This window comes from Phalaenopsis equestris, unplaced genomic scaffold, assembly GCF_001263595.1.
Source record: "Phalaenopsis equestris unplaced genomic scaffold, ASM126359v1 Scaffold198428, whole genome shotgun sequence".
In the NCBI taxonomy this organism is placed as follows: Eukaryota; Viridiplantae; Streptophyta; class Magnoliopsida; order Asparagales; family Orchidaceae; genus Phalaenopsis; species Phalaenopsis equestris.
The window spans coordinates 1-12,016 of NW_018218345.1; the positions used below are offsets into that span (position 1 = coordinate 1).

The window sequence follows — 12,016 nt, forward strand, 5'->3', positions numbered from 1 at the left end:
ATAAGAATAAAATGCGAAAGCAATTAGTTTTTTTTAAAATTTCTTTATTTTTTTAATTAAAGTGTTATAGCGTGGTATATATTGTACAAATTGCATATGTCATGCAGTTTCCAAGCGCCCGCCCATTTTTCTATCACGTGCTTTTATCTTCCAAAAGCATTAATACTTGGTATTATTGCTATTCTTCTTTTAATTCATCTGATGTGAAAATGATTTTAACCTTTTCTTAATGGTTCAAGATTTCATCTTTGTTATGTTCCTTCTGTATTTTTTTAAGATTTCAATTTTCATTTCGAGACAGCTAAACAAATTGATGCTATTTACAAAATTTGTAATGTTCTTAGATGGGCAAAAATAAACCACTCATCGTTTTTTTTTTTTTGGTCAGGAAGGGGGAAGAGGAACTTAGCAATGAACTTGACTTGCAAATTCAAGGAGCTGAGAAACCCACTATATGGAACATTTTTGCTGTCCAGTTTATCCTTCTACCTTACGTTGTTGGCAAGGTGATTGATTTCCCTAAAACCAGATTAATGCTCAGTAGGATTTAATATTTCATCTGTTTTGGTAGCTTCTCTTGTAGTCGATACAATGTTTTTACTGATATGCTTTTTGTTACATTAACTTCAGATATTGCTTTGGAAATTCTGTTGGATCTGGAGATATAGGATAATGAAGGCTCCGTTAACGTTGGATGATGCTAGTTATCTAACACAGGCTTGCCTCAGAGTGCCTCACGATGCATGGAAAAACATGGGTAACCAACGAAGCTAATTTTTTTTGGTTTATTTGTATGTTATATTCGTGATTCCTTAGAAAATAGAGAATAAATTGCAGCAAAAAGCTATTCCAATTTCAAAATTGGAGAATGATGGAATCAAGGTTGTCAATAAATTACAATGTGACATGCAAATGATTTTTTCTCTTTGAAGCTCATTGCACAAACTTGTGCTTCTATTTATCAAAACACACATCATAGGAAACTTTATGTATTTTTCTATAATTCAATAACTTCCCATACAATTCAAAGTTATCAAATTATTGACTAATTCATGACGTTTTAAGTTAAATATCAACAAGTAAAATTATAAACAATTAACACAAAATTAAGAAAATAAATCTAAGTGTTGTTATTTTAAAAGTCAAGGAGTGTGTGGCACTATTGAGAATGCCCAAACAGTAAAATGAGGGTTAAAGATGAGTGCCATGAATGCAAAATCAAATTGATAGATAAGTGAGGAACTCCAATAAAAGGAATACAATGATTTGAAAGTCGAAGGAAGAATCAAATATATATAGTATGGGAAAGATTTTATCTAAACAATACTAACAAATCAACCCACTCTCCAGTGACAAAGAATGACATGAGAAGAATCACGAGAGGAGAATATTTATCAATGAATTGTGTTCTTTTAGGGTTTCAAAATTAGGAGAAAAATTGGGTGGAGAGAAGAATCACCCTGGACTAGTGATTTCAAGAGGTGGTATGTATTTGTTTTTGAGAACCAATTAAGGGGGGCATTTTGAAGCAATAATGCATTGAGCATCGCCCAACACGTGCGTTCTAAAGTGATTTCCTATGAAGAGTATGAAAGTGGAGTCTGGCCCACTTATATCAGGCAAATTTTGAGATTAAAAGGCTGCATCCTCTCATTTCCTTTCCAACTGATCCCGCCTCTTCAAGTAAAAACCTTTCCCGCCATCTTTAAGAATTAAGCAGAATAAAATTGTATTTGGCAGGTTCTTAAGTAGCAGTTCTCCAAAAATTAGTTGCGTGCGTGTGTGGCTTACGGGAAAAAGAAAAAGGCAAAAGGCGGAACTCCTTGCAGAGAAAAAAAGGGCGTGAGATGCGAACCAAAGGAAGGACGCAACATAGCAGGCTTCGGCGTGCTTTGCAGAAGGAAGAAGAATGTTGTTTTTTCTTGAAGGCTTGCGGCAGAAGACAAATATATTTTCTCTTATACGTTTTTCTTCTTCTTTGGTGTATGTCGGTGTAGAGAGAGGAGAGTGAAGAAGTGAGAGAAAGAGTTCACTTTTTTAAGTGGAGACGATTGACTGGTGTAAATTCATCAATTAATGAAATCCTCTGCAACTCCGCAACAGAGTAACTTCACGACTTAACAAGCCGCGGCTCTTTCCCATCTCAATGTGCTTTCCTATGGCAAGTCACCTTGTGACTTAACGAGTTGCAGCTCTCAGCTCCAAAATTGCGTGCTCTTAAGCATGCTTTTAGAAACACTAGATTGATATTGATGACTGATTCATATAGAGATACTAGAAGAACTCTGTTATTTTGATGATTGAATCCAGATTAGACTAAATAGGGTATTAATCAATCATTTTTTTCAATTTTTGACCATGAAGGTTTCTGTAATACCCATGTTAATCATGATGCCTAAAAAACCAAACAAGTGAAATAATGATCAACAAGTTCAAAGGACTACGTTGCCATGACAAAGTAAAAGGTACTCATTTTTTTAATTAAAATAAATTGAAAAAAAAACATTTTGAGTCACACTAATACCTTAGTGATGATGGAAGCTGTTAATGTTGATCATGATCATTGTTTCGTTGATATGGTGATGGTAGTGATGTCTTCGCATCATTCTCTTGTACTGCAAAGCAATCTTTTTTTGAAGAGCTACGTGAGCACACATGCCCTAAATTGTTGTCTATTAAGGAAAGAGAATTTTTTTGGAGGACATCTTTCAATATTCTAGGAAATAAGGAGTTAGAATGGTCAAAAGGAGGTCATCACTAATCATCGTAAGTCAATATATTAGTAGGTAACTCAGCTAATAATGGACGATTTGGTTATCATTGATCACGATTAAGGGTATGTTTGTGAATCTAACTCAATAATTTGTATATCGACCATATGAACATGACTGTAGGCTTGGGAATGCCTCAGGAAAAAAACACTGAATCATAAAAATCTGATCAATATGTCATATTAGAAAACATATAAGTGCATTAGTTTTTTAAGTCCATCACGATACCAATAATGATTGCTAGGAATATGATGAATACATCTTTGTAAGCTGCAGGCTCAAGGAACTGTTATTGAATTTGAACCAACAAGGTGGATCAACAGGTGTGTGGAGCATAACCCATGTCAAAGTACAAAATACTATTTGCATGATAATCAATAAAATAATAGTTTTACTTGTACGAATGCTATTATTATGAAGTAAAACCACCAATTTTCATAGGGATAAAAGCTCACTACTAGATAAAAAACAAAATATAATACAAATAATTATATGATTTTTATTGATTTAGAAACAACTTACGATAAGGTTCCAAGAGAGGTCCTTTGGAGAGCTCTAGAGAAAAAAGATGTTGATATGACTTATAATCAAGTCATTAAAGATATGTATAAGTATACTAGAGCTGTTATCTGTGTTCGAAAAGGAGGAGGATTGACCAAGAAGTATTTTTCTATTTCAGTTGGATTACATTAGGGATTGGCTTTAAGCCCATATCCTTTTGCTTTAGTTATGGATGCTCTTAATGGGCATTTACAGATGAATGTACATTGGTGTATGTTTTTAACTAATGATATCTTTCTTGTGGATAAGACTAGAGAAAGAGATGAATGTACATTGGTGTATGTTTTTCACTAATGATATCTTTCTTGTGGATAAGACTAGATAAAGAGCTAAAAAAAAACTTGAATTATGGAGGTCTACATTGGAGTCTAAAGGCCTTCGTTTGAGTAGAACTAAAACGGAATACATGGAATGTAGAATACATGGAGAATACATGGAATGTAATTTTAGTTGTAGTAGTTCTAGTGATAGAGTTGTAATTATGGGTGATTAAATCATTAAAAGGTGTGAATGTTTTAGATATCTTCGGCCTCTCGTTCCATGGTGATATAGACGGGATGTTATTAGTAGAATTCAAGTTGGTTGGTTGAAGTGGAGGAATGCATCGGGCCTATTGTGTGATAAAAAGTAACGCTTAAACTAAAAGGAAAATTTTATAAGATAGTTGTAAGACCTGTAATGCTCTACGACGCAAAATGTTGGCCTTTAAAAGAGAAGAGTCAAGTGTTGCTAAGATAAGATTGCGCTTAGTTGGATGAGTGGCTTGACACTTAGACAAAAATGCGAAATGAATATATCCGTGATAGGGTTGGTGTTGCTCTAGTGGTGGAAAAGATTATAGAGAGGCGTCTTAGATGGTTTGCTCACATTAAACATTGACCATCTGATGATCTGATTAGGAGAGTAGTTGTTTTAGATTCGGCTTATGTTAAGTAAGTCAAAGGTAGACCTAAAAAGACGTGGGCGTATTGTATAAAAAATGATCTAATTTATTAGAATTAATTGAAAACATGACACTCAATAGGAAGCAATGGAGAAAAAAGATTCATGTAGCCGACCCAACTTGGTGGGATAAAGGATTGTTGTTGTTGTTGTAGTAGTATTCTTTTCCCTCCTCTTTTTCTATCTTCTACGGCTCTTTAGAGATTGAGGAAAGTCAATCGCCTTCAATGTTGAACTACATCACAAGTCACTAGCCTTGTGAGAGTGTTGATTCTTCTTAATAACTTTTAGTTTCAAATATCTACTTTAAGCCTTGAGCAGTTATTTTCTACTATCAATTGAGAAATTCCTTTGAATAACATTGGCTGAAGATAACTACCAATATCCGATCTCAGAGTTCTCTTCTCCGATCTTCATCTCTACATCTCTTTGAATGAATAAGAAACTGGAGTGATGATTTGCAGCCATTTATTTTTTTTTTCTCTTGTATTATAGCACAATTTAGTATTAAATATAGACGATTAATTGTGAATATGATATTGATTTGATAGTCATCATTCTCTAAAAATAATAATAAAAAAAATTATCCGGGACTTTGAGATCCAAATGATTATAGTAGATTACACACCTAACTTCACCTTAGTTGAAGTGAATTAGTAAGCTATTGCATTACCTACTTCAATTATTTCACTTGCAGTAATGCTTTTGATTTTAACGGCCTTATATCAGTTGCTTGTCTCACTTTTATTTATTTTTAGTTTTTTATTTTTGTTGATGTGAACTCTTAATGCTCAGATGAATCTGCGAAGAAGGATCTTATTATGAAGCGTTTATGGGACAGAGCTAATATGGAGAGTTACATGGCAGAAACAAGAAGGGAATCAAAGCGCCGAAGATGACATATCTGCCAGGTTTTTTAGCCTTCCTTTTCTGTTTGAAGAGTTCAACCATTTTGTTTTCTTTTAATAATAATGTGAGAGACCATTTTTTAAGTACTGGAAATAAAAACTGAAGTAGGAAGTGAGTCTCCCTTCGCCACAAACATTTAGTCCGGTCAAACCATGTCATTTTTTCTTTGGGGCATTTACATACACACTGCACAATTCTTATGTATTTACATATCTAACGCCTAATCATTCATAATTACATACATAGTATCTTTTTTTTTAACATCACATCAAAATTAGTGAAATGCATACTTTCATGCATAAGTTTATGCACCAAGGTGGGACAAATGGAAATATTAAAATTTGGTCGTTAAATATGTAAATACATAAGAATTATGTGTTAGGTATGTAAATCCCCCTATTTCATTTTTTGCTGAATTGGACTTCTTCTATACTTCAAATTTTGATAAGATCGGCTGGAATAGGGAACCTGGGATTAAACCTTAAAGTTTTGTTCTGTGCTTTGTTTTCATCCATCTATCTAGCTAAGCTTTCCAGGGCCACCAAGGTTGATGACTCACTTTGAAAAAAAAAAAAAAAACATTTACTTAGTTTTTTTCTCCAAGTTATGTTTGCAAAAAAGGATTGAGTAAAATTTTTCCTTTGAGAACAAAAAAAATTAAGTTTTTATTATGTTTTTTTTTCCCCAAGGTTAGAAAACTATCTGAAATATTTTTATTAATCAAAAGTAGGTATAAACTATTTACAAATAATTAAGAATGGGGCCAATTACATATAAGAAGAGCACAAAATTGTCTACAGCGAAATTTCAATCGAAGTGCTAGTAAATTTATAGTTTAAAGAGTGTTAAAGGCTGAAATTAAACATGTGACTTCTCCCCCCATAATCTTGAGTTAGAACCCTTTGATAAATTTTAATTAGCTGTTTTTGTTTGCTTAATTTTTTTTTTATAATTTAATAAATTGCACCTGTATGCAATTTTAGATGGTTAGTTATGATGCCATGCGTATGAATTCTCCTTTGAATTTTTCATATTAATGTTGCCAACATTCGCAAAGATGCCATACCTTCGCCTTCTAGATTTTGTTCAGTATTTTTCCACCATTTGCAAGATCGTCATGATCCTCGTGGATTCTATATATGTTCTATTTCGGCAGGAAAAATATACAACAGGAAACCACTTTTTTAACCGACATGACTCTCTCTCTCTCTCTCTCTCTCTCTCTCTCTCTCTCTCTCTCTCTCTCTCTCTCTCTCTCTCTCTCTCTCTCTCTGTCCAGCTAAAAATTACAAAATAGTTCTTAAATGTAAATTTTTATTAATATTATATATAAAACCCGATAGAAAAATTGTTATATATATTAAAAAGATTGGCTAGAGGCTATGATACGAGCCCTCATTCAACCACATGTGCCTAACCACTCGATCCCGCACATAGGCGGGCTCGAACCTGTGATCTCATGGGTCTTAGAATTGACTTCGCAGATGCTAACCTAAGAGTCACGGTAAACAGCACACACAATATATATATATATATATCATGGGATGACCCACACCTTTTTAGCGCCCGGGTGGTTTTTGGGCTTTACTTTTGGGGCATTAATTCTGTCAACCCTTTCTTTAAATGCTTTCAATATTACTTTTGGGGGTGGAATTTGGATAAGTTTGGTTGGTTTGATTTGATTCTTTAGAGAAAAAGAAAAGTAATACTTTAAGTTTTGCTTGCAAGCTCATAAAGGACATCATAGAAATTAAATTGCAATTAGCTAATTTACCATTAGGTTGTTTCATCTTGCTTAGAAATATAACACTCATGCACATGTTTTTGGAGAAAATATTACATACGGACTCTTGGACGCTATTTGGAGTCCAATGGTGGGGCGCTATGTGTCAAATGGGCCCCACCACAATACACTGGTATTGACCACAGTTAAAAGTAGTGGGGCCTATATGACACGTGGCGGCCCACCATTGGACTCCGGATGCATCCGAAGCTCAAGCTCGTATGTAATATTTTTTCCAGGTTTTTGATAGCAATGTATTATGAATGTAGATAGCAAACTTTAGGAATTATATTTGTAAATACATAAGAATTATGGTATGCATGTAAATTTTCCTTTTTTTTTTTCTGTAATTTAGGGAACTATATATATTCAGTATCTTGTCCCAACCACTTTTATGAGTTGATCATTTCAACTTATTCCTTGAGATTATAATATTTTATGAGTTGATCATTTCAACTTATTCCTTGAGATGGGCTGCCTCTTTCTCCTACAATGATATTTTACATTTACGAAAATCTATGCACTTTCCGTTGAATTTCTATGTATTTACTTGTGTAACACCTAAACTTCAATCTTTACATGCATACCACCTTACTTATGCTTGAAGACGTGCGTTTCACTTTTTAGAAGTAAGTGGTTATGCTTGTATTGTCATATTCAAGATTTGGGTGGTATAAATGTAATAGATAAAATTTATGTGTTAGATATGTGGATACAAAGGAATTGGGTGTGGACATGGACATGAAAGAAAAAAAAGAAATCTGCTTATAGTTTATATTTTTATGCGCAACATACTTTCTTATATTGTTGATTATTATGGGCCTTTTGATTTGTTGAAAGGCTGTATGGAGCAAAAAAGTATTGCATATTTAAAATATAATATATTTGAAATATTTTAGAATTAGGGGGATATAAAATAATTTAGAAGATTTTTTTTTTTTGCTTATTTATCCCTATTGCTCTTATTGGTTGTGTTATATTTGATGGAACTAGGGACGTAAACGGCCCGAGCTTGAGCAAGCGCAAGGTTGGCTCGTGTTCAGCTCGTTTGAAATTGTTCGCTTTAAAATCAGTTCATGAACAGTGTTTTCGTGTTCGGTTTGATTTAAATATTGTTATTCATGTTCGACTTGAAATTTACGTTGCTAAATTTAATTTAAAAAATTAGGCGTAAGATTTTAGATTTAAACTTGAATCAATGGAAGGTGCATAATCATATGACCACGCAAGCTATTAAGATTTAAATTTAGATATAATTATAAAATTTATATATAATTTTTTTTATTATTTTAAGTTAAAATAAGTAGAACACGAGCTATGAACAACAAGCTTGCTAGTATTATGTGAAGGAGAAGAAATTTGTGAAGTGAGTTTGTTAATTTACTAATATTTTTTCTCATAAATATATAGTTGAGATATTTGTCGAATTACATATATATGATAAAATAAATATTAAATTATATATGCACATTTACATACATACCTCTTAACTCTTATCCATTTACATACCTACATTTCTGCCCATATCACAGCTAAAATAACACTTCTAATTTAAAAAAAAAAAGTGAAAATACATATTTTTCATGCATATATATGGACAAAAATGTAAGCACAAGATTCAACACATAACCATGTAAAAGAATTATATATATATATATCCACCATGATTGTAACAAAAGTGTAGCATATGCAAAGATCAAAGTTTATCACATAATATTAAATATTTTTATATGATTGTAACAGGAAAGTGTTGCGAGAACAGATATCAAAGTTTAGGTGTGAGATGTGCATACATAAGAATTGTGAGGTGTGCATATAAATCTCAATAAGTTCATATTAGTGACATTTTTTATTTAAATTAAAATATTGAGTATACCACAAGTAAATATAAATGTTATATTATGTAAATAAATAAAAATTCTGCATTATGAATGTAAACCCTCCTAATTTATATAATATGACATTAACAATCATCAAATGTAATAAACAAAGAGTTTGAATCTCTTACACACCACAATTAAAGTGAAAATAAATGGTTCATAAAGAGAAATGCGCTTCAGAAAAGAAAAAAAAACAGGTAGAGTAGCAGAAAATAGTCAGGAACTGGACTCTGAAGCAAACTTGATTGAAACGCTGTTAACACAGTGGCGCTCATCTGTTGCTGTGTTGAATCCCTCTCCTTTAAACACATGGCCAAGATGTCCTCCACAGGCACTGCAGGTTATCTCTGTTCTTCTCCCATCAGGATCAGGCTGCCAAAAACAAAAAAAAAAAAACAAATTTTTTTAATTTAAATATTCACAACAATTCTAAAAAGAAAAAGTTAAATTTTTTTTTTTAAATTTAAATATTCACAACAATTCTAAAAAGAAAAAGAACACAATCAGGATGAGTTTTCCAATCTATTAAATTTGTTTTGATAACAAATGATCCAACTCTTATTGCATTCGTCTCAAAACAAATTCGATTGTTGAAAACTCATCTTGACTCATGTAAAATGTTTAGTATAATCACCGAGCGAGTTATGGCTCCAGGTAGGCCCTCGAAGAAAGCCGGCCAGCCGCATCCGGAATCGAACTTTGTAGTTGATCTGTACAAAGGTGTTTCACAACCGGTGCACCGGTATGTACCTTCCTCAAAGAACTTATCATACTCGCCAGTGCCACGTGGCCTTTGAGTTCGAATGCGAAAAATATCAAGATTAGATGAAATGTTTGAAAATACGAAAATCATGGTAAGCAACAACAAAAGTTTTCTAAACATATAAAATACATAAAACTAAAGTTATTAGGATTTAAGGGATTAACATGACTTTTCCTTTTTCATTTGGTATCCTAAGAACATATGTCAAGAAAATTTATTAGGATTTAACCATATTTCACATCTATTATGCATGACATTCTTCAAAATTTAATCTTTCATATTTTGCTAATTTTAAATTTATAAGATTTACTAAATCATGAGTATAAAGGGGTTGTTTGGTAGAGGGGGGTTTTAATAAGATTTATCACTGAATTTATTAGATCCAACATACATCAACATACGAGAGTTATATGAATTGATGAATTTTGGGATGTAGTAAATCCTTGAGGCTTCAAAAAGCATTCAACTCATGTAGGGTTTTAATGAATTTTTTAAATTCATATTTCGAGTCTATTTTGTTTGTTGAAAAAGAAATGCAGTGTATTTGAAATACTTTGCATGTGTAAAATAAATGGAGTTCCGTGTTTGTTTCTATGAAAACTGAAGTCAATGTAAAACACGGTCAATGGTGGCGAGCGACTGGCGGTGGGAGCAATGGCAGTCGATGGCGGAGGATGTCAAACTGCCCAATGTCGATGGCCGACAAGTGGGGAGCGATATGGGCTTCATTTCGTAGTTCATTTAGAAATCTTCCAAATCTAACAAATTCTAAATACAAGTTATTAAATTTGGGGTGAAAATATATATGCAACAGCTGCCAGTAAGCCAGTATGTTGTTCTAAATAAGCTGCTCAAAACAGTAAGTCAATTTATTCTTCTGATAATCTGTAGATTATCAGATTAATTTGATTATCAACATATTATAAATAACCAACAGTTCCTATTAAATCTTGAAAGGATTAAAAATCTAAAAATTATATGCCATGAAAACCATTAAATCTTCATAAATCCAAATAAATTATTTGGCCATTTAATTCAGATCTTAAAACTTTAAGAGAGAAGAAATCCTTAAATCCTGTGAAGAATGATGGGATTCAATAAACTCTGCATTCAACGAATACGGGCGTTTTAATCAAATTTATTGCCAAAATTTTAGCCTAAATCATACTGATCAAATCTAAAACCCTAACAAGAACTTTCGCATTCAATCTACTCAAATAAACGCTCATTAAAAACCCCCTCCAAAACTAAATCCAACAACAACGAAACCATCAAAACCCACAAGATTTTATATCAAAAGAACACAAAGAGAAATCTGCAGTTTCAGGCAGGCAGAAGAATGAGAGAAATTACTCTGTTCCTTTTTCCCTAAGAATCCTAAACTGCTCCGGCGACAGAATCGCTTTCCATTCTTCTTCGGATTTCACGGTGATCGCCGGCGAAGCCATTCTTTCTCCACTTCTCTTCTCCCCTCCACCAAGCTGGCTAACTCCTAGCTGAGGATCCGAAGGATAAGCTTATAAAAGTAATAAATAAATAAATCAAAACTTTTGTTATTATTATATATATATTTCTTTTTGCGAGGGATGTATGTAGATTACTATTATATAAATATATATATATATTTCTTTTTGCGAGGGATGTATGTAGCCTGGATTGCGGCTAGGATTTTTCTTTTTATTTTATTAGTCTTCTCTGAAATTATTTGTTAGTTTCGATATTTTATCTTATCAGTAATTATTATTAAAAAATATATATCATTAAGTTATGAAATTTATATAAGATTTGAAACATTATCCAAACTAGTGTTGTAAACTAGTCGAGCTTGAGCTCGCTCAGGCTTGGCTCGTGTTCGGCTCGTTCGAAATAGCTCGTATTCGAGATCGGCTCGTAAACAGTGTGTTCGTATTCGGCTCGATTTAAATATTCTTATTTATGTTCGACTCAAAACTAACTCGTTAAAATTAATTTGAAAAAAGTATATGCAGAGAGTTGGATTCTAACCTGCACTATTTCTGTGCAAGAAAATAAACCCAAACCATATGGCCACATGAGCTATTGTGATTAAAATATAGATATAAATGTATATAATTCCTTTATTTCAAGTAAGCCGAACACGAGATGTTTACGAATAACGAGATTCTTCGACACCGGTACTTTTCACAATCAAATCATCGAGAATTTGACATAAATGAAAACTATGAGTTGGGATTTTATTTTGAGTTTTGATATTTTAGTGTGGCTTAACGAACGAGCCGAACGCGAGTTGTTCACGAACAACAAGCCAAATTGACAGCGATAATCCAAATATTTTGGACATCAAATTTGAATAATATAAGCTGCTTATTTGGATAAGCTGCACCTGCCCCCCAAACAAACCCTTAAATATGAAAACATTGACACGAAT

General features: G+C 32.8%; 2 protein-coding genes across 2 annotated transcripts; one reads left to right on the plus strand and one right to left on the minus strand.

The window, feature by feature from the left end:
- Positions 1-399: 399 nt before the first annotated feature.
- On the plus strand, positions 400-5,294 carry LOC110035601 (dnaJ protein ERDJ7; the record flags this gene model as incomplete). The annotated part of the gene is given in 3 exon segments (XM_020739856.1): positions 400-506; positions 631-757; positions 5,070-5,294. Coding segments are annotated over 3 exon segments (338 nt in total), but the record flags the coding sequence as incomplete, so codon positions are not given.
- Positions 5,295-8,923: 3,629 nt separating this feature from the next.
- LOC110035600 (peptide methionine sulfoxide reductase B5-like) lies at positions 8,924-11,122 on the minus strand. Its single transcript, XM_020739855.1, has 3 exons — positions 10,963-11,122; positions 9,481-9,637; positions 8,924-9,218 (listed from the first exon to the last, which is right to left on the minus strand). Exons 1-3 carry the CDS (start codon positions 11,055-11,057, stop codon positions 9,063-9,065), a joined length of 408 nt encoding a protein of 135 aa, XP_020595514.1. The 5' UTR covers positions 11,058-11,122; the 3' UTR covers positions 8,924-9,062.
- Positions 11,123-12,016: the final 894 nt, after the last annotated feature.